This window comes from Thalassophryne amazonica, chromosome 9 (genome assembly GCF_902500255.1).
Source record: "Thalassophryne amazonica chromosome 9, fThaAma1.1, whole genome shotgun sequence".
In the NCBI taxonomy this organism is placed as follows: Eukaryota; Metazoa; Chordata; class Actinopteri; order Batrachoidiformes; family Batrachoididae; genus Thalassophryne; species Thalassophryne amazonica.
The window spans coordinates 4,334,684-4,360,343 of NC_047111.1; the positions used below are offsets into that span (position 1 = coordinate 4,334,684).

General features: G+C 40.9%; 1 protein-coding gene across 1 annotated transcript in view; it reads right to left on the reverse strand.

Moving 5' to 3' along the window:
* The window catches only part of ncor1 (nuclear receptor corepressor 1), a 206,486-nt gene that overhangs the window by 40,844 nt on the left and 139,982 nt on the right, over positions 1 to 25,660 (reverse strand). Inside the window, 10 exon segments of the mRNA XM_034177498.1 lie at positions 199 to 365; positions 6,255 to 6,288; positions 6,291 to 6,377; positions 6,379 to 6,419; positions 6,840 to 7,017; positions 8,108 to 8,231; positions 8,313 to 8,760; positions 10,874 to 10,967; positions 11,069 to 11,205; positions 14,942 to 15,007. Of these exon segments, the coding sequence (XP_034033389.1) occupies positions 199 to 365; positions 6,255 to 6,288; positions 6,291 to 6,377; positions 6,379 to 6,419; positions 6,840 to 7,017; positions 8,108 to 8,231; positions 8,313 to 8,760; positions 10,874 to 10,967; positions 11,069 to 11,205; positions 14,942 to 15,007 (1,376 nt within the window).

Sequence of the window (25,660 nt, forward strand, 5' to 3'; positions counted from 1 at the left end):
TTGGCCCCATGTCTGGTACGTTGCCTGTAAAACGTGGATTTTCTGTAGACCATGACGTACTCATAAACTTACAATTAATGAATTACAAGTTCCTCGATTTGTCTCAATTCTGCCGTGAAGGTTAGTGAGGGGAAGAGTTAGCCAGAATGGAGCCACTGGGGAAGCACCGCTACCTGCTCTTTGCTGCCGTTGCCTTACCTGGGAGATTGAGCCTCCTTGGATGAATGAAGGTTTGTCTGCAGGTTTTGTGGTTGGAATGAGTGGAGGAGGCGAAGGAATGTTCGCAGGTCGACTGTGTCTGTTGAATGTCACCCGGACGCCATCAGGCACACTTTGCACCAGCTGGTTGGGTGCCGGGTGGAGGACTGTCAAAAACATGGAAGACAATAACAGTAAATGTAATTATTGCCAGTCAGCACCTTGGCATTAAATGCACAGCAAACGCTAAACAGGAAATAAAAGCCTAATTTTAATCATAAATTAAATCAGCCAAATAATACCAACGCAGCTACAGATAATTCTCAAAATGTTTTCTGCCTACTAGACACCACAGTTCCAGTCCAACCAACCAATTCTATTAAGCTCCATTTCCCATCAAAGACTGCACAATAAAACATTCACCATCATTCACACAGACCTCAGAGGATGGTGACGTAAGCATTGAAAACCTCAGAGTTAAAAGATGTCTACTGCCTGAAGCAATGTGGCCTGTGCCTGCTGTCTGCTTTACTATCTCCTGGGAAAGCTGAGTAGATGAAATGGATCATGACCTTCACCCCACTCACAGCGAGGAGTAGCAAGACTCAATCTCTGCATTTTATAAAATCAGAAACAAAAATCACTATGTCAGAGTTCTTCCAATGAGGTTTGGACATAAAGTCATTCTGGGATACACATAACATGACAAGTCACTTTGTGATAGATTTAGAAGTCACTTTGTGATAGATTTAGAAGTCCATCAGAGTGAGGCATTTCCAGGTCAAAGACCACATGTGCCTATTCTCCATGTAATGTGGAGTTGTTTCAGGAAGGACATCCGGTGTAAAACCTTTGATAAATCAACATGTGGATATATATCAGACCCACTGTGGCGACAACGTAGAAGCCACAAGAACTCACGAGGAGCGTGATAAATGACGTAGTCACGAGGAGCCTCATCAAGCATAGTTCCTCCTTATCTGTCTACATGCATGTGTAGAACCCAACATCAATATGACCTTCACTCTCATTCTGTTCTACTGATGGACCGAAGAGTGAGAACAAAACTTTGATATATAAAAAAAAAAGCTTTTAAATAAGCTGCTCTTTCCACATGGACAACTTACAGACTGAACTGAAATTGTCAGAACTGATCTCTCTGGGGGAGTTCAAGCTGATTTGAGAGGAAAACTCCCTTCATCAATGTGACTGCTTTTCAATGTTTTTACCATGGCATTTTAGAAACTGTACCTGTATCCCAAGTGTTGGCCGGGTAACTCTTGGAAAAGAGTTTTTTAATCTCAATGAGGCTTTTACCTGGTTAAATAAAGGAGATGTGTGTGTATATGTACAACCCCTGGCAAAAATTATGGAATCACCGGCCTCAGAGGATGTTCATTCAGTTGTTTAATTTTGTAGAAAAAAAGCAGATCACAGACATGACACAAAACTAAAGTCATTTCAAATGGCAACTTTCTGGCTTTAAGAAACACTATAAGAAATCAAGAAAAAAAAGATTGTGGCAGTCAGTAACGGTTACTTTTTTAGACCCAGCAGAGGAAAAAAATATGGAATCACTCAATTCTGAGGAAAAAATTATGGAATCACCCTGTAAATTTTCATCCCCCAAATTAACACCTGCATCAAATCAGATCTGCTCATTGACATTGACCCTATGTGTCTTTTTGCAAGGAATGTTTTTGCAGTTTTTTGCTCTATGGCAGATGCATTATCATCTTGAAAAATTATTTCATCATCCCCAAACATCCTTTCAATTGTCCAAAATATCAACATAAACTTGTGCATTTATTGATGATGTAATGACAGCCATCTCCCCAGTGCCTTTACCTGACATGCAGCCCCATATCATCAATGACTGTGGAAATTTACATGTTCTCTTCAGGCAGTCATCTTTATAAATCTCATTGGAAAGGCACCAAACAAAAGTTCCAGCATCATCACCTTGCCCAATGCAGATTCAAGATTCATCACTGAATATGATTTTCATCCAGTCATCCACAGTCCACAATTGCTTTTCCTTAGCCCACTGTAACCTTGTTTTTTTTCTGTTAGGTGTTAATGATGCCTTTCGTTTAGCTTTTCTGTATGTAAATCCCATTTCCTTTAGGCGGTTTCTTACAGTTCGGTCACAGACGTTTACTCCAGTTTCCTCCCATTCGTTCCTCATTTGTTTTGTTGTACATTTTTCGATTTTTGAGACATATTGCTTTAAGTTTTCTGTCTTGACGCTTTGTCTTCCTTGGTCTACCAGTATGTTTGCCTTTAACAACCTTCCCATGTTGTTTGTATTTGATCCAGAGTTTAGACACAGCTGATTGTGAACAACCAACATCTTTTGCAACATTGTGTGACGATTTACTCTCTTTTAAGAGTTTGATAATCCTCTCCTTTGTTTCAATTGACATCTCTCGTGCTGGAGCCATGATTCATGTCAGTCCACTTGGTGCAACAGCTCTCCAAGGTGTGTTCACCTCCTTTTTAGATGCAGATTAACGAGAAGATCTGTTATGATGCGGTGTTAGTTTTGGGGATGAAAATTTACAGGGTGATTCCATAATTTTTCCTCAGAATTGAGTGATTCCATATTTTTTTCCTCTGCTTGGTCTAAAGTAACCGTTACTGACTGCCACAATCTTTTTTTCTTGATTTCTTATAGTGTTTCTTAAAGCCAGAAAGTTGCCATTTGAAATGACTTTAGTTTTGTGTCATGTCTGTGATCTGCTTTTTTTCTACAAAATTAAACAACTGAATGAACATCCTCCGAGGCCGGTGATTCCATAATTTTTGCCAGGGGTTGTATGTCTGTATGGAAGGAAAGATCTATATGTATATAGGCAGAACAAAGATCGACCATAATCCGATCTGAATTAGTGGGAATAATTCATCTGATTAAAGAAAGTTGATTTAAAAGCACCAAGTGTGAAAGGAATCACCTTTACTAGAGCACTGGTACACATCAAATTACTATAAATTTTACCATGAGAGAATCTACACTAGTAAGTGTTGATTTGTTACGGTATGGTAAGTTTTAGATACCGGGCAGCATTATGGAACAGTGGTAGCTCCCTGGCCTCAAACCAAGGTTGCAGGTTCAAAGCCACCCAATCTCCTTATATATATAAAGAAAGAGAAAGAGAAAGAGAGAGAGAGAGAGAGAGTGTTGGGAAGACCATCCAGCATAGAACTTCTGACACATCAACTAAGCCCCCCACCCCCGAAGAAAAATGGCCAAAACAATCATATTTATGTTTACTGATAACAGAAAAAACCTGCAATGGGCTACAGTCAAGTTGTGAAAATGGTTGAAAAAGACGTTCTTGTTCAAAGCCGTATAAAATGTGCAGTTTACCGAAGGAGCTATCGGGGTGTGTGTGTGTGTGTGTGTGGAGTCAACTGGCTGCAGATTGCGAGGGAGGGGGTGGGGGGATTCCTGAACAGAGGCACGAGATGTTATATTCTGCTGAGAAATGTGAGAGCAAGCGTGGAACAGAGAGAGAGGATTTTAACCCGAGTGCACATGTTAAAAACGACAAAAAAAAAACAAACCAAACCATGGAGCTGCTTTTACTTCTCTCTGCACTTTCTTTACCAGTGCGGTTCTGCCACTACCGTCGTGTTCACACCATGTGCATGTTTTATACTGAATTTATGAGATCATGGGATGAAATAAACGGTCAAATATCCTTAAAAAAAAATCATTTAAAATGAGGATATATGAATGAATGAGCAAAACTTACACACACGGGTAAAAAAAAAAACCCTGATGTGGAGAAGCTGTGCAGTGATGTTCAGAGGCACAGATCACATAAAGCAGGTGAGAACTCTGAACTTTAACAGCTGTTATTTTTCCAAAGGTATTGAATTTAATCTAGTGTTTAACGTGACTGATGAGGAGAAAAAAAGGATGACTTCATCACACTCTAAAATGAACTGGAGTCCGAATAAAAATACAAGTTGCTGATTTTTGTTATTTTTCAAGTATTAAGCTGCAAACTATATGTTTTATTCATTTCAAAGTGAGTTGCCTCTTATCTTATTCTGATTTATTTTACAAAAAATATGGGGAGGTCTAATCAGCCTGCATTGTTATGTTCAGGTTATATCAAAGTTTACCTGCACATGTCCAGGTATTTTTTTTTCCTTCTTTAATAAGAGTCTGGTGTTTTGCATTGTTGTCACAAAGTTGTTAAAACAATAAAATGTTCACACTTTTCTTATAGCAGTTCTGTAATTTCAGAAATGCAACAGAAACAACCACAAATCAGAAAAGTTGGGACTATAAGTAAAATGAAGATAAAAAATGTTCAACTATTCCCAGTTTCTCCACTCACATAAGCCAAAAGTTCTTCCAGAGTTGCATCTTGGTGGCTTCCCTCATTTGACACAGAATTACAATGAAATACCACACTGTTTGAATTTCTGAATGATTGATGTAAATTAAGTTGAAGAAATAGTCACTGATTTGGAAATGTTCATGTTTTCATCCCCTGACATTTCTCAGAAAAACCTGCAGGCCTTAAATTTAGGAATGGATGTATATTACCAAATAAAATAAAGCTGGCCTCACAAAACATGAAATATGTTGGTTTCATACAGTTTGCAGTAAACAGAAGTCAAAGAAAATGTCAGGATCATTGTGGGTCCCCCCCCCCCCACACACACACTTTTCATATCATCCAAACTTGTCTGATTTGGGGTTGTAAAAAACAAAACAAAAAGAACAAGTAAAAAAATAAATAATAAGCTGTGTTATCTTTATTCATTCATTTTGACAGTACAGGTTACAGACCCCTGACCCAGACTGACTCCAAACATTAGTAAATTAAGTACTTTAATTGTTTTTTTTTTTTTTTTTTTTTTTTTTTGGTGGTTTTCGTGGCATTTTGGAAATGCTCTCTGTCTTTAAAATGGTACATGTACTTGGGGTGGGTCTGCCATCTGGTGTTCAAGAGATGAAACCTCAGCCACTGACTGAACAGTGGCACCGTTTACATGTGTACATAAACATGTATACCATTTCATTCTTTTACATTTGCATGTCTCAGCATTCTAAAGAGCTGATGTCTTGGAGGGAGAGAAAGAGGGAGAGAGAGAAAGAGAGAGAGAGAGAGAAAGAGAGAGAGATAATAGAAACTATTTCAGAATCTACACAGATGGAGAGTTTAGGGGTACAGAAAGAAACAATGTGCCAGCTACAGGGGGTTTGGACGAGCATGTGCACTGAGTTGGAGTGAGCTGAGTCAGGCACAGGACGGGTACAAATTCATAGCTGAAAACCATCACCAAAGGAAAAGAACCATTACCTGAAAAAAGGGCAACATTTAAACAAGGTAAAGAAGAGATAGGTGCATTAACAATAATGTCAGGCAGAAAAGAAAATATATTACTGTAAAGAAGCAAAATCTAATTAGTTTCTAAGGTCAAAGTATAGTATTTGGTTCTCCAGATGCACTCTATCTTTAGGGTCTATTTTTTTTTTTCCCAAGCATTTCACAGGAGAGCCCCCCCCCGTTGGGTTTGCTTGCATGACGTTGGTTGGTGGACAACCAAACTTCAATTTCTGCCTAAAACTATGGTGTGTGTGTGTGAGTGTGAGATCTGTAATTCCTGATGGGAGACTTCAGCTCAAATTACAACTCTCTTGACATAATAAACAACTAAAAACACAATATTACACCAACATAGTTTTGCTCAGTTTAGAGTAGAGATCATTAAATGTGATTTAACTAATGCATGTGTGATAAAGAACTTATGTCAAGCCCTGATTTAAGGTGGGATAAAACATCAGTGTCAGTCACCACCTCACCTCCAAATAGTTATAACATTATATAAAGATACAAAAACTACAGAATGCACACAGCTTTTCAGTTCACGACCTGCATGCTTATTCACTAGCAAACAAGTCAAAATTTGGAATATGAGGCAGACAGCATGTTTGTTTATACAGGCCAGCACCAGGGGATGACTTAACTCTTTGAGACTGGATCAAAGCAGGTGCACGTTGGAGGAGATGTGGTGGAGATGTGTGATTTTACCTGGTGGCACACTGTAGCGGGATACATTAGGGGCACTGGGTCAGGCTGGTGTGAGACTCTTACTCAGCTCTCGGGGGAAAGTCTGTAAGGAGAGCCTGGCCGCCCAGAGTGGGCCTCCTGGTCATACCAGCTTCATTTCATAAGACATGTAGGGTAAGGCCTTACCTGCAGAGCACAGACAAAAAGACAGAGAAGACCGTCTCCAACAGAACAATAATTTGATGCAGATGAGCACTGAGCTTATTTCTCCACATTATATAACTTACTCACACAATGTAAACACCTACATCAAAAACTATGGAATAAATGTTAAGTTGCCCAACCTTAAAAGGATTTCATCAGATGCAAATTGTGTTCATATCACATGTAAAGCAAAATTTTTTTTTTGGATGACTCAAGCTATACCACAGTACTGCAAACTAAACTGCACCAAAATATTTCCATTAAAAAAGCCCAGAGATGAACAGGTATCTTAAAATGTAAGGGGCATAAATAGTCCACTATGAGGTGCAGAAACAGCAAAAACATGATTCAAGGAGGACAGAGAGACAACGATCGGGTGGAGTTTTTTTTTTTTTTTCTTACCATCTCTGTCTAGCACAGCGGGGCTGCGGGCGTTGAAGGGGGGTCTGCGCTCCGTGTCCCCCTGATCCTGCCTCTGCTTGTCTTCCTGGTGTGATGAATCATGCACAGCTTTGATTTGATGCTGGAACATGGCAAACCCACTGATAGGCACACCGCCAGGACCAAACGGACCTGGCACCTGCAATTGTTGAGGAACAAAAGTACAACAGAACAAATGGAACATGAGAGATGACCCAAGTCAGATACTAAGTTATCTTAAAAATAGGGATAAGAGATCCTGAAGTTGTTGGTCAAAGAGAGTCATTTAGAGTAAATATGGGGAAAGTGGTGTTACATATGTAATTTGTATGTCTTTTCCTGAAACCATTTACCTTTGTGGGGGGCCCACAGGGATTAAATTGGAAAGTCCAATTCACCATGGCCAGATAAATCTTTGTGTACAGTGACAGTGATTCAAGAAATCTATATGCGGAATTATAGAAAACATGACTCAGCAGTTTGTAGGGCAATAATTTCAGAAGTGTGGAAAATGTAATTTTAGTCCTTTTGGGGGTTCATTTTTATTTCCTGAAGGCAGCACCCAAAATAATTTTTATGCAAAATTACAGAAAACTTTATTAAACATATTTAAACAGTGTGAATTTTGTTTTGTTTTTTTTGTCCTTCTTGCAGGCTCTGGGGGGTCCACAAGGATTCAATCAAAAAGCTCAACTTACCATGAAAAGACCCCCAAGGATTGTTTGCATCAAATTTCAGAAAAATTCTATGAACGGTTGTTCAGAAACTCATCAGATGGCACACTGCGCATCATGTGCAAAAACTGATTTGTACATTGGTCCAAAGGCTAGTAAAAATGAGCAATGTGCAAAACGTCCAAGCAACATATACAGAAGACACATTACTGAACTACTGCTTCAGGAGAACAATAATAATAATAATAATAATAATGATAATGGCTGAAAAATCAGAGTTACTACAAAACCGTTCAATAGAAATTAACCTTTGAAGATGTTAATGTCAGTAATGAAGAAACACAAAGCTTTAAAATAAATAAATAAGTTAAAACTTTCAGATATGATTAATAGAACAACAACAAAACAGAACTCATGACAAATGCATGAATGAAACTTGCGTCCTTTTCCATTCTAATAGTTGATCAAAACAACCCGTTCATAATGACAGATGATGTAAATGTGTGGGTAAGACCCTCTCCGTCCTCTCCAACTCTGGATGATGGTGAACCTCTGCAGAGCACAGCAGTGACTAACCATGGGTGGGATGGCAGCTGCCCGCTGCTGCATTTGCTGGATGTTGAGCTGGCTTTGCTTGGGCGAGGACACCAGCACCGAGCCTGCGGCGTTCAGCAGGGAAGCCTTTTCTATTGAGAACATTCTGCAGAGGCCAAAACAAACCTGTCAAACTCAAGCCACCACCATCCACATCTCACATAACACAGAGATTATTAACACCCACCGCTGCCTCTCAGGCTCTGCGTCTACATCCTCATCTGCACTGCAGGTGGCGCTGGAGTCATTGTCAGAGTTGAGCTCTCTCTGCCTCTTGCCTTCATCTCCTTTTTCTGCCTTCTCTTTGATCTCTGGCTCCATCTTGACCTGGACGTCTCCTGTTTTCATGTCCACATCCTGTGGTTCAGGTTTGGGATGCAGAGAACCCAAGTAGGAAGCCACCCTGGGTCGTTCCTCCTGAGAGCTGGTCTCACTCTCAGAGCTTTTTTCTTCCTTAACATGGAGTTCTCCATATGAAGAGTCTGGGGACTTCCCGTTGCTGGTTTGGCCTTTGTCCTGGTCTGAGCAGTTGGCGTCTGGTGTGGCGCTCTCTGTCCTCTTGGAGTCACCAGACTTTGAAGAATCATTCTGAGAGGGTGAGGGGGCGCTCTCAGTATCAGAGCTGTTGTTATCACCTATGGAACCATCAGAAAATTAATCATTGCGCATTAAGCATATACACACATTTAGACACACTTATAGATGGTCTGACTTGAATTATTTTCAATATAATTTATGAATTAAAGTAATCTCTGTCTCAGCATGTACAAACCTGTATCACTGCAGGCTCACACCAAACTTTATTTGTGGGGGGGGGTATTAAAAAAAAAGTGTGAACTCTTTTGTATGGAGACCTGACCTCATACATGTTATTTCTGTCATCAGCTGGAACCACACTCCCAATTTTGGGGTCACAGCCCCAAATACCCCATTACCACTTCTTTCAAACATGGAACTACTTGATCTTCTCATGTGGGTTTTACCAAATGTTACCATCACTCAAGATTGCTACATCTGTCACAACACCTGTCAAACCACATCTGTCAAACACCATAATGTCTGGTTGGTTAGCCAGCATCTTCTTGTCAGCCCAGATCTTCATTTGAGCAATCTCAGCCACCTTCTGTGAAGTCTGCCATTTGGAGACTTAGGGAGTTCCAACCCATACTCAGCACAGATGAGCCTGTACACAGTGTATGCTGTCCCAACTTGTATTTCACACCTTGCTAATATGTGTTAGACTGTTTCATATGTAGTCTGATGTGATTGGCACAGTTAATACATACATCAAGTCTTCTGCCGTAGGAGGATCAAAGCATCTGGCACAGCATCTGCCACAACCATTTGGCCTCAAGCATCCAAATTTAGTAAGCGTGCATTCCAAGGATGGGGAGCAGTTACTCATCTTTGGGTATTCATTACATCATGAGGTCATGACGTGTAACCAAAGGCACAGGACAGTTAGGTGACATATTTCTTTTCTGTAAAATGTTCAAACACTACTGATAAAGGCTGAGTGAAGCCATTTATGCTGAATTTGTCATTAAAATAAGCTACTATCCCTTGCTTTGAGTTTTTCCTTCCTACACAACTACTTCTAGTTTCTAGTTTTCCATTTTTCTATGAAACCACATTTGGCATTGCCAGTGTTTACTTGAAACTTTGGACAGCTCAAATCCAAAAATTCTGAAAATGACAACTAAAATTAAATTTTAAATAATAATGATAATAAGAAGAACTTCTTTTTTCCACTGACAGATGGCATAACATCTCTACTGCTTTGGCTGTTGCCATGGTGATTACAGTGGAGACTGAACAACTATGTGGGGAAAAAAAAAACTACTGCTCAACTGATTTAGAGAATCACAGCTACTGACAGTAGTTAGTATCCTGTGACAAAGATGCTTTAAGGTTGAACATTTAACAAATATTTTAGACCCTTACTCGATTTCAGGGACTCATCAGGGGTGCCCAAATGTTTACATACAACTGTATGAGATTCTCAACACCCTAAATTGAACAATGTCATGACATTTGTCCAAATTTGCATCATAGTAAAATAAAACAGTAATAAATTACACTGCTTTTACTATCAGAATGCCTACACAGGGCCAGGGCTCACCCTCCAGTCAACACGAGTCACGATTCATTTCTTCTACACATGAACTGATACCTTCTTTTTCAAAGCAGAAAGCCTTTGGCATGTAATGCCAGCCAAGAGTTTGTGAAGAGGATGTGGGAAGGCAGACTGCGTAGTTTTTGCCAGATCAAACGAGTGGTGTTCAAAGAGTGTGCCTTCTCCACTCTTCAAAGTCAAGAAAAAGTTATGCAACAGGCACCCTACTAGTCAGAATTTGTGGCCATCTTTTATCTCATCCTCCCTGCTGCTGTTTTCCATTTGACCCTTTTTTCCTCTTATTAAAACTACACAGTGGAGTTGTAGGATGCTGCTGTAATCTCAAACTAAATCCCTGCATAACTCCAGAAGGCATCTCAGATAGGAGCTACACAGCTATGCACCTTCTTTATCCCTTCAGTTCTCCTTTATACTGTATATTAGATGATGCTCAGCATAGCATTTCTTGAGGCATGTGCAACAACTAAGCATGGATACAAAAATATAGACCCCTGTGTAACCTTCATCAGGGCTGACCAAAAAATCCACACCTTCAATCAACAGGAACCACTGTCCAAAACATGCAACATTTTTGCAAGAGTGTCATATTTTATCTCATCTGTCTCGCTGACCTTCACTGTCATCTGCATTGTCCTCTTCATCATCAGGTGATGCTGTTGCTAGACCTTCACCTTGAGACCTATCACCATGAGCATGCCGTGTGTCCTGGGAAAGAAAATGCACAAATGAACATCCTGCAAGAGGCCATCATGCTTTAAAAGGACCATTAAAGAACAAAAACAAAAAACCAGACTCCAGTGGTGCACCTGCTTGTGTTGCTGGAGAAGGCTGTCCAGGTTGTGACGTCTCTTGTAATTAAAGTAGAAGTTCTTACACTGCGCCTCACTCTTGGTGCCCACCATTTTGGCAATAGCTGTCCAGTTTCTTCCATGCTCAACGAGGCCTAACAGGTAAAGGAGAGACAGTATACAAATGAATAAGTGATTAATAATTAAAGCTTTTCTGGTTAAGTAAAATAAATCTTGGCCTGACAAATACATGACTGATTTTGCAGATATAAACTAGCCTGTTGTCCATGGGGATCCACGGGGCTCTAGATTGGGTAGTGTTTTATAAAATAAGTAGCTGACATTTTTCAAGGGTGGTAAATTGTGTGCAGTTTCTACAATGAGATGGAATGGTGTGCAAGTCCAGAATATTTTAAGAACAGTAATTTTTTTAATATGATTTACTATCTTAATGTATTTATAAATTGTTTAGAATCTTTTTGATCATAATGTGTTCCTGAGCCCACGCAGTAAGATCCTTTACACAATGATGTCAGTTTTTAATGCAGTGCTGCCTGAGGGATTGAAGGTCACGGGCATTCAATGTTGGTTTTCGGCGTTGCTGCTTACGTGTAGAAAGTTCTCCAGATTCTCTGAATCTTCTGATTATATTATGGACTGTAGATGATGGAATCCCTAAATTCCTTGCAATTGAATGTTGAGAAACATTGTTCTTAAACTGTTGGACTATTTTTTCATGCAGTTGTGCACAAAGTGATGATTCTCACCCCATCTATGCTTGTGAATGGCTGAGCCTTTTGGGGATGCTCCTTTTATACCCAATCATGACATTCACGTGTTGCCAATTAACCTGTTCACCTGTGGAATGTTCCAAACAGGCGTTCTTTGAGCATTCATCAACTTTCCCAGCTTTTTTGAAATGTGTTGCAGGCATTGATTTCAAAATGTGCAAATATTTGCACAAAAACAATAAAGTTTATCAGTTTGAACATTATATATCTTTGTGGTGTATTCAGTTGAATATAGGTTGAAGAGGATTTGCAAATCATTGTATAGAGGGTTTTCATGTGAAGTATCTGTCATGTCATTTTGTGTCCCGCTGTGTCCTGCTGGTGACCCCTGCTGTATTTTAAATATGTATTCCATTTTCTCCTAGCACAGGGGTCACCAACCCTGTTCCTGGAGAACCCCTGCCCTGGAATTTTTCCACATCTACCTACTTAAGTTACACCTGATTTTTTTTAAGTGGTGTTTTCCAGCTGTTGATTGGCTGAGCACACCGGACTGAGTTAAGTGCCTTGGAGTCAAACAGGGAGAGTTAGAAAACATGCAGGGTAAGGGCCCTCCAGGAACAGGGTTGGGCACAGCTGATGTTGAGATTACTTTTCACTGTGAGTTTTAAAGGGCATAATTTTAGAAATTTTAACATACAAAGCCTGAATTTTTGTTTGGTTTTCGATGTCCTAAAAAATTTCTAACATGTAAAAGCTCAGGGGGGGGGGGGGGGGGACACTTTTTCACACCATTGTGTGTGTGTGTGTGTGTGTGTGTGTGTAAAAAACATTAAAATTGGCCTCTTAAATACAGGAAGAGTATAAGTGGTTGAGGGATGACAGCTTCCTTTGTTCCTCAAATAGGTTCCTTTGGTGGAAAAAGCCCATTTGTCTTACATTTTATCAATATCATAACTTTGACTTAAAATGTTCTTACATTAATCTGACACTCAGCTGAGCACACAATCAGACAACAGTTTTATAGCCTCAAGTTTGCCAAGTTGGAGTGAGCTGGAGGACTACCTTGACATTAGGGTGTTTCTGCTCTAATTCATAACCACTGATAACCCCCTCCACCTTCCTGCCCTACTGAGAACAAGGAATCTGGCAGCTTGACAAATCACTACAGAGCTGAGTACCATGCATTACCACTGTCTGAGCATTAGGACTCCTCAGACTCGCGTCTTCTTTGGAAGTACTAAAACCCGCTGATGAGCCAAGACCCGCAAGTAAAACAGCCTTGAGGATTTTGTGACCATTTAATAAGGCCACGTACAGACATGACACACTAAAAAGGTCCTGGTAAGGCTCCTTACTTTTCCAACCCAAACAGTGAACCTGATCGATTGTGTGCTAGCTCTGGCAAGGTTGTGATTTTATTTCAGGTTGAGCATAAAAAATAAACACAAATAGATTTTATTTATTTTTGCTTTTATTTAATGAAAAAAATATTTTTATACCTGTTCTGACAAGTTATTCAAATGCTTTTACTGACATCCAATGATCCATTTATTTATGACACATTAGCTTGGCAGAAAACTACCAAATCACATGCTGCAAACACCTTTAACAGAACTAAGAAGGTTTCATCACTCTTAAATTCTCAAGTCTTGGATTTGATAGTAGCCAAACCTGGGAAGTAAATTAATTATTGAAGTGTTATCAGGTGTGCACATACAATATAATCCAACATAAAAGCACTACAAGCCCACCTTATTAAAAGAAATGAGAACAAAAAAAAAAGAAAAAGAAAAACTTGTGGTTTTTGGTGTCGATGGATGCCGCGAGGTCTGGAACTTTCACATTAGGCCACATTACATTACAAGTTCTTCCTGTTATTGCGCCCAAAACAACACATTTGAATACATGTGAAATTACAACTGTAGTATTACAGAATACCTACCGTCAGTTTTCTCCTAGTCTCTCAGTGAAAACAAATTTTCTAGCCCTTTGTTCACTACATGACCAGCCATGTGTGATTTCTAAGCTGAATAAGAATTTAGATCTGTCTTTTTTACAAACACTAACCTACATAAAAGCCTCGTACACAGGACAAAAAACACCCAAGGAGATCACAGCAAAAAGAGTGAGACTTAATTAGCTCAGACTAATCCCTTTATTTACTGCCCAGTTCAGTGCTCTTCGCCCTCTAAAGCCCTGATGTTAATACCTATAACAACAAAGAAGAAGAAAAAGGGGCAAAAGGGCAACCACTGAATGGCACATGACCCAGATACGAAGGCGCCTGTGAGGCCACATTCAGTACGTAAAATCCATTTTGCTGAACTTAAGAGCAACTTCAAGAACAAAAAAAAAAAAAAAAAAAAAAAAAAATTCAACCTGAATAATGAATAGTTGAAACCGCAAGTGCTACAGATAATTTCTTAGAAGGCATCAGAGCAGCGCAGATTAAGGAAGAAGAAGAAAATAATCCTAAAAGCCTTCCTTGGTACTGAACACTTCGAGAAAAGTAACACTGTCCGTGTGTATATTTTATGTTAACACATTCACCCGCGTGCACGTAAAGCCCTTTTCAGGTGTGCGAGCTGTAATGCTGCAGGAATTATCTTGCCCTCACACTGACTGCTTCATGACTTTCAAACCAGCATCGCTGCTTCACGCCAAACGTCCTTCACAATTCTGTACATGCACAGATGACAGGACCTTTGTAGAGAGAGCAACAGACAGTCAGGTGACATCTGTCATGTTGTAGCCAATATTTACAAAACTGATGTTACACAACAAGATAAGATTTGTCTCTTAAGTTTATATTCAGCTGCCTCAATAACACATTAGGTCCGACTATTAGGTCCTACTGAGAAACAGTGCAGGTGGGACTTTTATAGAAATGTTCAGTTCTTCAACAATATCAGCATGGAATCCAAATGAAAGTGACAGATTAACTGTGTGTTTGAAATGGGCTCAAAAAACAGACAGCACAAGGCCACAAACAGCCAAGGAGAAGGCAAAAAAGAAAGATGATGGAAACGCTTTGAACAAACTCAGAGACGCCACGACAAAGTGAAACAGCACCGCGCAGAGAAAGACAAAACAGGGAGACGGCACCAAAGAAAAGACAAAACAGGGAGACGGCACCAAAGAAAAAACTGAACATTACCTTTTTTGGCGACCTCCATCTCCTCCTCGGTCCAGCGAGAAGTTTCTCCTGTTTCACCAGCTCCAGCTACATCAGAAAGAGAAATGGCACGGCTCCATTAACACGAGCGAGAGAGAGACAGAGCGCATGTGCATCCTCCCTTTAGCCATCTCTTTCTCATGGACACTAATCTAATAATCTGTTTACATTCAGGAGCAGCTGCGACCTGCTCCTTCACAGGCTGGCTCCTTCCCCTTTCTTCCTCATTCCCTCTCTGTCCATCCTAAGTCTTCTTCCTCACCCCACCCCTCCAGTCCAGAACAAGCACCCCTCCTCTCTAAACCCACAGGGGGAGGGCCCTGGTCAGCTGATGTAGTGCCAGACAGTGAAAGATTTGAGAGCCGTGTGTCCCTCTTTGGGAAAGGCCTTGGATGGAGACAAATACAACAGCAGGGCCAAAACACTCCCACCCACACACATGTACACATCCTTGACTCAGCTTGGGTGCACAGTCCCACTGCCTGCCCTCCACAAAATTCACAGAAGTGCACAGTTAGCGTGGAGGGTACCAAGTGAACTCTGGCCCACTCTCTTCCATGGCACCCACTGAGACTGTGTAAACATTTGGACAAATATAGCAGCAGATGTACCCTTGACATTAAGAGGACGGCCCCACCCGCTGCACATCCAAAATGAGGTGATCAATGCATACCGCTCAGAAGGTGCCTATCAAAGGTTCCACAGCCACTTAGTCTGTTGTATTTAAGCACAAGTCCCACATGGAGAAGGTTAGATCTACAGAAAACTCTCGATCTGGCAGAGACAAAGGTTTGAGTGTGCCTCGGGTTTTCTTTGTGTAAGATTTCTGAATTGGTGTCTATCTGTACATATGAGGCTTGTGTAATCTGAGAGGCAACGCAACTTTGAGAATTAGGCTTTCAACCAATTAGACAAGCTATCAAAAGTTGACGCATAACTCTAAAACAAAGCTGATGATCATTTCTTCTGAACAAAAAGAAATAAGCAAAAATAAAAACTGCTGGCAAATTATACAGTATTTTTTGTCTTTCTGATGCCTGATTCTGTTTTTTCTCTCTGTTTAAGGTGCAGCTCCATCCAGAGATGGGAGTTGTATTTGTGTTGGCGATCCTCCTGTCCTGTGCGCCAACAGCATTTCTTGTATATTCGTCCATGAATTGTTCTGTGAATTGTTCTGTAATTTATGTCTGTAACATGGCCCAAGCAGAGGGTCACCTCTTTGAGTCTGGTCTGCTTAAGGTTTCTTCATCAGAGGAAGTTTTTCCTTACCACTGTTGCTCTGGGGGTTGGTAAGGTTAGACCTTACCTGTGTGAAGCGCTTTGAGGCAACTCTGTTCGATTTGGCGCTATATAAATGAAAATAAATTGAAAATTGAAACTGAAATTGAAAAACACTGGACAAATGAATACAATTTTTCCAGTCTTCAAATCTGTGTCATGGTAAAGGTGCGTTTACACATATGCAAGACGCGCTACGAATGTCATATTTGCGTCATTCTTGGCACATTCTGACATTCTTAGTGTGATGTAACACATCTGAATAGGTTTCTTAATAGTGCGTGTTGGTGCGTGACAGTCGTTATTTTCGTGGAGCATGTTTTTGGCTGTCAAAAAATCTTCCACGAATGTCACCGCCCTCATTTCGCCTCATGTCATGGAGGTCGCAACTGAGTGTGTTGATCCGTCTTGATTAGTGATAATCCTTAATAGAGCATGACAGCGGCACAGAGTCCAACTAAGCATGTAGTCACAAAGTTCTTCTGCTGTGGCTTTTGAGGAGCAAACTGGAGCGATCTGAATTGTTGAGCAACTGATGGTTGGATGAATATGGGTGTGTGTGCGGAGACAAGTCGCCTCATTCACAACGTGACAGAACTTAACGATGTGCTGTTATGCGCGATAGCGCGCAACAATGCAGAACATTATTCTTGACCGTGCGTAATGGTTCCTGATTATTCTCCAGCAACATGTGCCATTAATCATAACACGTGGTAACAGGTTGCAGCAGCTCCTGAGGACACCTGATGCCTCTGCCCGAATCTCACATTCATGATCAGTGGCCAAGAGTGTATACTTCGTGGCATTCGTGACAAGTAACAAATAAGTAATAATGTGGTGGGACAGCAGTGAACACAGTAAAGTGGTTATGTCATGATGTCTGATCATTCTCAGGTTCATGTCGGGGGACTCTGCACCACCAGTCCTGCATTTTGTTTCCCCAGTTATACAGCTTCATGATGAAGTGGTACAGAGGAGGATTTTCTTTCACCAAAACATCAGATTTTGGCTTGCATATCAGATGTACCTTCTGGCAAATTGTAGCTGAACTTTCAGGTCTTCTTTTTAAGAAAATCCTCCTCTGTAGCACTTCATCATGAAGCTGTATAACTGGAGACACAAAATGCAAAACATGCACTGTGCACAATTTCTCCAGTAACAGCCACAGAAGACTAACTTCTTCTGGGTTGTCTGGGTTTCTTGGTGACTTCCCTCACTCTTCTCCTTTTTGCACAGTCACTCATTTTTTTGAGAACTGTCTGCTCTAGAGGTCTTCAATTGATTCCAGAAAGGGCCGAGAGGGTGCAGGCTTTCTTTGCAACCACACACTCCATCAAGTGATTTCACTGATTAAACGATGCCACTTGCTCAAAGTGATGTTAATCACCTTGGCTTTTATATTTTTAATTAATTTAAATCAAGTTGCAGACAATTGCTTTCAGTTTGAGTTAAAGGAAGATCATTTTAGAAATGTATATATTTTGTATTTTTTGCATTTAAAATAGCATAAACAAATTAAAATGTGTGAAAAACCAAGTGTTCCAATACTCTTGGAGGCCACTGTATCTCACAATCCCAAAACAGATGCAGATTCTTTATTGTCATTGTAACCAGTACAACGAAAGGTAAGGTGCAGCCTTTCAGTGCAAAAATAAATCTGAGTAAACCACACGCAGGACTTGAAAGGTCTGGGGCAGAAAAGACAAAAAAGCATAAAATTTAACCGAATGAAAGAGTACTGTATGTCCAGACAGCAAATTTAAACATAGTAGCAAAACGAGATTGCATATTAAAAAAGAGAAAAGTATGTACAAAACTGTGGATATTGCACATCAACAAATACTGCACTCATTTCAAGTGTGGGATGTGACATGGCTATGGTTAAACAAGACAATTGTTCCAAACGTACCCCTGTAAAAGTTTCAAATAAGCTGCCCTATTTAAGCTCTGCCTACATATGATACTACAATGGGAGTGGCAAGAAACACTGAGTGACTTTTCTGGACAACCAGTTTTAGGGCCCCTTCACATATAGTGCGAATTTGGTTGGATTGCGCATAAAGTGTGCATGAAGCAGAAATTGTATGCAAAACGTGCAACATCGTACCTGCCTCTAACGCCTCGTACACCTGTTGCTACCAACTATTTGCGCACACCAGCGGCTGAAAGACAGAGTGTGCGCTGTGAGAGCACATCGAACCCTCTTGCGGCAGGTGTCGGCAAAATTCCAGGTGACACACACGAACATCTAACACTGCTCTCATGGCACTTAGATAATGTGTGGCCATTCATACTGTCATCACAAAAACAGTCAGTAATCGCTGTCGTGCTGGATGTGAAAAGTGCCCCACGACTGGAGTTGCAGAGTGCACGTGGAGTGCCAGAGTGTCGGCTCACCTCACAACACGTGTGCGTGTGTCGCGCTCCCCTCACCCCCAATCACGTGCGTGCATGTGGTTCGTGCCCCCCCGTAGACGAAGTGCAGAGCTGCAGAACATGCACCGTGTTTTGACGGACATGCACGTGTGTGTGCTTGCTGTCCTCACATGGAAATACATAAAAACATATATCGCTTTTGCGATGGGCTGGAGCACACGCACACTGACAGGCTGTTCCAGCTGGACCAGACCATCAGTTCACGTGGACAGGCAGCAGGCGATCTGAATGTCTCTTCTGTCTGACAGGACAGTGAGCAGCGTGCCACAGGACCATATGACATATGACACTGTACCAAACACCATTTGGTCAGTTATCACAGCGCTTTTTCTTTTTTAAAAATTCATTTATCTGCTTGTTGATTTTAGCCATTTTATGCTCCTGGTATAAGACCGTGATTGTAGTGCAGTGGTAAAGTTGCTGTCTGGTTCAAATCCTGTGAGTGGCATTTTTTTTACCACGTTATTTAACCGCAGGGTTCTGTATTGCGTCCCCTTTTATGTATTATTTATATCAACACAGTGATATTCACTAATTATACAGCTGGTTTTTATTTTATTTTCCGCCACATCCGCAGCACAATGTGGTGCCCCTCATCCCATGGAACACAGTGCGAGCAGCTGCAGCTGCTCGCACTGTGTTCCTGCTTTTACGACAACGTCGCATGCACGAACCATCGCACCAGAACCGTGCACGCCTGCCCATTGGCGCAATGTTTTGTGGTTCGCTCATACAAGCTGTTTCGCCATGAGTCACCCTGAGTTGTACATATTCACACTATGTATGAAGGGGCCCTAACAGTTGTCCCGCACAACACCACAACATGACAAGAGGATCTGCAGCATTCAATGCACATGGAGAAGGGGCTTTGTGAAGACAGTGTACAACGAACCAAGCATAATTCTCAAGCATTCCTATTTCCTATTTAATGACACTGAACAGCACACAAAATAAACCTCAGACAAAACTCTGGCTACAACTCCCATTGTTACAGTTGTATGTAAAAGTTTGGGCACCCCTGATGATTTCCATAATTTTCCTTTATAAATCATTGGTTGTTTGGATTAGAAATTTCAGTTAAATATATCATATAGCAGACAAACACAGTGATATCTGAGAAGTGAAATGAAGTTTATAGGATTTACAGTAAGTGTGCAATCATTCTTTAAACAAAATTAGGCAGGTGTATCAATTTGGGCACCCCAACAGAAAAAAAATACATCAATATTTAGTAGATCCTATTTTTTTTAGGTCTTTGGAGCAGGTCTGTGGGTTATTGTGACTGTTCTCACCATCCTTCGCTTCAGCTTATCTGATATTTTCTTTGCCTGCCACTTCGGGCTTGAACTAGTACTGTGCCCGTGGTCTTCCATTTCCTCACTATGTTCCTCACAGTGGAAACTGACAGCTGAAATCTCTGAGATGGCTTTTCGTGTCCTTCCCCTAAACCATGATGTTGAACAATCTTTGTTTTCAGGTCATTGAGAGTTGTTTAGAGGCTCCCATGTTGCCACTCATTAGAAGAGATGCAAAGAGGGGAAACATTTGCAAATGGCCACCTTAATACCCTTTTCTCATGATTGGATTCACCTGTGTAAGGAGGTCAAGGGTCAATGAGCTTACCAAACCAATTTTGTGTTCCAATAATTAGTGTTAAATGTATTCAAATCAATAAAATGTTAAGCGTGCCCAATGTATGCATCTGCCCAATTTTGTTTAAAGAATTATTGTACACTTTCTGTAAATACTATAAACTTTATTTCACTTCTAAAATATTAGTGTGTTTGTCTGCTATATGATATATTTAACTGACATTTCTGATCCAGACAACCAATGATTTATAAAGGAAAATCATGAAAATTATCCAGGGGTGCCCAAGCTTTTGTATACAACTGTATATTTGCTAAAACTAATCAGGCTCTGACCAACATGACAAGCTATAACTCAACACCAGAGTTCAGACGCAGCTACAACAACAGTATACAGACACAATGCAAGCTGAACTATGTAAATATATGGACTAAAAGTTAGTGTGCAACTCTGCTTTGCTGGTGTGATGCCAACGCAATCTCTGTGACCTTCGTCACTCTCTCAGCACTGATCTGCAGCTACATTCTTACAAGTCATGTATGACAAATACAAAGTCCAATACACAAAGCAGATACAGGTTTTTATGTACCAGCACTGGCCTCCCAATGCCAAAACCTGGATCAGTATCAAGAGTATCAATAAAATCAGAGGCTTCTTGCTTACTGACTGTTGAAAATGCAACAGGAAAAATCCTAAAAGATGCAGAATCAGTGACATCTGAGTAAAGGACATGATGCTGATCAGGTGTGTTCCAGCTTTAAAACTGCAGTTAAATGGACTTTAAGCTTATCCTGTACACAGTCTGTCCTGTGTATATCTTTACCAGCACTCTAGCCGCAATAAAAAGGAGCAGTGGAAAAAAAAAAAACAACCTTGCCACAAATGTCATTAGTAAATGGGTAACCAATAAAGCACATGTTCACAACAGTTAAACTGGAGCAAACTGTCAAAATAAAGTGTGCAACTAAAAGGAAGTTTGGAGATAAATTACATGCCAGGGAACAGAAAGGAACCCTACAGAATGTCATTTACTCAGATTAGATGACATAAGGTTGTGCAACTCAGACAGTGGAGACGAACAGCAGACAGAGGAAGCAGGTGCACAAAGAGAACAGAACAGCTACAAAACAGTGAATTAATGACACAAATTAATGCTTTGTGCTATTAACCCCTTAACGCCCGAATTTATATAGCTGTATATAAAAAAATGTTTTGTGTGTGTTTTTGCCTTTAAGTAGATGGTAAATAATGTTGAGATTATTAATTTCACTTTTGCACAAAAACTAGATAGTAATATTGGGTATTCTGGTAATGACTTTATGTTATAATGTTATAATAATAATAATGATGGTATGTTGCAAATCTGCAACAACGAGCATACAGGTCAATTTGGTAAGTTGCATATTTGAGTCAGAGATTGTAGCATATATGCGACGATGGTCATTAAGGGGTTAATGCTGAACACAGAGAGAGCTGCAGAATACTTGAAAACCTAAGCTGCCACCATCCAAACAACAGACACCAAAGGGTGGAAGAGAACATGTGCGTGACTAAGTACCATGACAACAGCTCTACCAGTGTGGTGCATTGCCATGGTGACGGATGAGCGATACGGCGCTCACTGAACCGGATGCACCACGTCTGACACTTTATGCCGAGTCAACATGCACTTGAAGCTATTGAACCAAGTAAAAACTACTTACAACTCCTTGCATGTGACAGTGACGAAAGCAGGTTAATGGGTGGAAAAAAAAAACCCAAACTAAACCTTCTGTGTTCATGTAGACAAGCCTGGAGATGCGCTTAACAACATATGGACAACATGTCCATAAGTCAGGACCTAACACTCCCCCCCCAAAAAAAACATAGCAGGAGTCTCGCAGACCTCCTTCAGAGAAAAATTTAAATTCATAAATGTTCCAGGGTGCATTTTAATACATTTCAAAAGCCAAATCCTGTTGTTGTAAAACCACACAAATGACAGTATACTGTAACTGAACAACATATGCAAGTCCCTTCAGCTTCTCCCTTGTTGTCACTCGGGGTCACCATAGCACATCCAAGGTGGATCTGCATGTTGATTTGGCACACATTTTACCCTGGATGACCATGCTGGGGAATGGGTCGGGCCGGGGTTTGAACAGGGAACCTTCCACACTGGAAACAAGCACACATAACCACTTGGCCACCACCCCTGCCATATGACTGAAACCTCAGATATTTCTGATACAACAGCCTGAGGCTCCCATTAAAACTGAAGGGAAAAAAAAAAAAAAAAAAAAAAATTAAAACAGACAACACCAACCTCTACCACTGCTTGCTGTTACAGGTTGTGACTATACCATTTTAAAGTACATAAGAATCTGACAAATCAATTTTATCACTCACTGTCACGCATCCTCAACTGCTTACTCCAACAAGGGTCATGGGGGGCTGGAGCCTTTCCCGCCAGTCATATGCCGCATTCACACCGGGAGCAACCAGACGCCACAAATTCGCGTTGGTCGCGTGGTGACAGACGCGCCACCATCGCCCGGTGTGTCGCTCTGCTTTCGCTGTGAAAATTCGCTCCAGTGCGTCATCAAATAGGAGGAGCTTCCAGTCCGCTCGCCAGCTCCGGTTGTCAGTCATGTTAACATGACAGACCTTGATCACACGGAGCAAGTTGTTGTGGAAAGCTGACAAACGTCATGAGACGTTCCCAATTCGGGGAGCATCATTATTTGCTGCAGGAGCTGCGTCTGGATTATGTCCTTCCACCTCTGCAAGACCCAGTTTGAGGACCTCCTGTCCCGTTCACGTGCGCACATGTAAACAAGTTATAAAAAAAAAAAAAAAACAACAGAAAAAAAAACTCTGCTGCTTGCTGCGGGGCTGCTCCTCGCGCTTCCCCAAAAAACTCTCTCATAATTGTGCTGATGAACCAGTCACCATTTGCTTTATTATACATCTGTGTAGTTAAAAAATAAAATAGTCTTCATGGACGATTCACTCGCACGCGCACGTAAAAAAAAAACAGAAAAGAAAAAGAAACCTCCGCTCCCCCTGCTGCGGGGCTGCTGCTCGCTCCAAAAACTCTGTCATAATTGTGTTGATGAACCAGTCACCATTTGCTTTATTATACATCTGTGCAGTTAATAAATAAAATAGTCTTCACTGACGATTCGCTCGCGCGCGCGTAAAGTAAAAAGAAAAAGAAACCTCCGCTCCCGCTGCTGTGGGGCTGCCGCTCGCTCTTCCCCACACTCTGTCATAATTGTGAAATAAAGGACAAAAGGGACATACGTTTTGCTCACAGGCTGGCTAGCAGACACAGGACATGTTCACATCCCACTCAGTCAAACTCCAGACATCTCCACGTCACTACATATTCAGTCCCTGATTGGTCATCGCAGCGCGACAAGACGAAAAAGTTCAGATTTTTCAACTTGGGGAGGACGGCAATGCGATGTGACACAATATCGCGCCACAAACGCGCCAATCGCTCAAAATCGCTTCATTCGCGTTGCTTCATTTGTGTCCATCGCATCGCGCTGTGCGGCTTGGTGCCAAAATGCGTCCTTCCATAGGGATTACATGGCAACCTGTCGCTGCTGTCCGCCGCATCGCGCCCGGTGTGAATGTGGCATTAGGGCGTGAGGCAGGGTTCACCCTGGACAAAACGCCAGGATGCACACTCACACACCTACGGACGAGTTAAAGTTTCCAGTCCACCTAACCCGCATGTCTTTAGATGTAGGAGGAAGCTGGAGCGCCCAGAGGGAACCCACACACACATGGGAAGAACATGCAAACTCCACACAGAAAGGTCACAGGTGGAAATGGATCACATTACCTTCTTGCTGTGAGCAAACTAATCCATTGTGCTGCCCACATTTTAATCGCTGTTATGGCCAAAAGCTTTTAATTGCAAATGAGATTTTTTTCAAACTATTTTCAGGCTATATGGATGGAATCAACTGGGGCACAATCAAACTGATTTTGTTATTATATGAAAATAAAGAGGTCAAATGTTCATTATTGTTTATTGTCTATGAATGAGCCATGAGTCGCCAGTTTAGCCTACAAAATTTTACTAAGCTTGTGAAAATTATAACATTGAAAAGTGGTATTTATTATTTATTAAGAAGTTAGAAATGCCATTATGACAAACTACTGTGGGATCTGGTATCAACTGTATGTCATAGCAGATTACAGGATCCACTGACAACAATTTTGAAACTTTGGCGTTCTCTGGCAGCTCTTGATGCATTCTCATATGCTCAGAAAACCACAGCTGGTTTTAGTATGTTCTACCTTTCTAAATCTACACATCTGTGGAAGCACGATATTTTCAGTATAAACATAGATCAATTTTTCATAATTATTAATGGAGCATCAAACCCCAGGAATAAAATCTGAACAATGTGGACTTGATATGTCCCAAAGACTCTCAAAGCTGTAGCCCGTATATCCATGTTTGCCACCATACTTGTCTGGCTATCATATGGCACTGCCCAACAGTTTTAGCAACACTATAAAGCATTTTAATTTACAGCTGCTGGATTAATTTGCATATTTTTTTATATCCTCCTGACTACCTTCCTGGTAGTCATATATCACACTATTGTCGACCTGGATCACAACTTAACAGACTTTTCGGTTTTGTAATTTCTTTTTTTTAACAAATGAAAAAAGATGACATATTTTCCAAAAGCACATTTACTTGTACATTCACTTGTTTTGGTTTTTACATAGAATGAATTAGTCAACCAATCAGTATGAGTGGAGGCTAAGTTTACCCATAATCCCTTTGGGCATCTTGTCTGTTAATGTTCAAATCTTCAGAAGTAGCACATTATTTTAAAATTAACAGATGTTATATTTTCACTTTGTACATTTTAAAACCATAAGTCAAACCTGTTTTTCTTTTCAAGACGTCTGCCTCACAGCTGGACCGTTATATGCTGTCAAGGTAAATGATACTTCCCTACAGCAGTGGGCAGGGCGCACAAAGACAGAAGCGCTGATTCATTGGCTGTGTTCAGATTTGCAATCGCCTTTGATTCTATGAGAAGTGTTGGCATTGTTTAAACTCAAAATCGGCTTGTTAGTAGCTGAGAGTGTACCGGAGGCAATACTGAAAGTTATCGGTTAGCAGTTAGTTGTAGCTTCTGATAAATTTTTTGGCAGTTTATCGGTTTAGCATGATAAAAGATAACGTTTCAGTTAGCTGATTAGCGGTTATGAAAGCTAACTTATTGGTCAGCTGAGCCCACCACTGACTATTCTTGAGTTATGTTTGTAAGAATGCATCCACACACACCAGACAGACAGACAGATGCAAGCACCAAAGTCAAACAGGAGGAGAAAACGTCATTACTGCCAGCAGCTCAGTGATTTCTTTGAGCTGGGGAC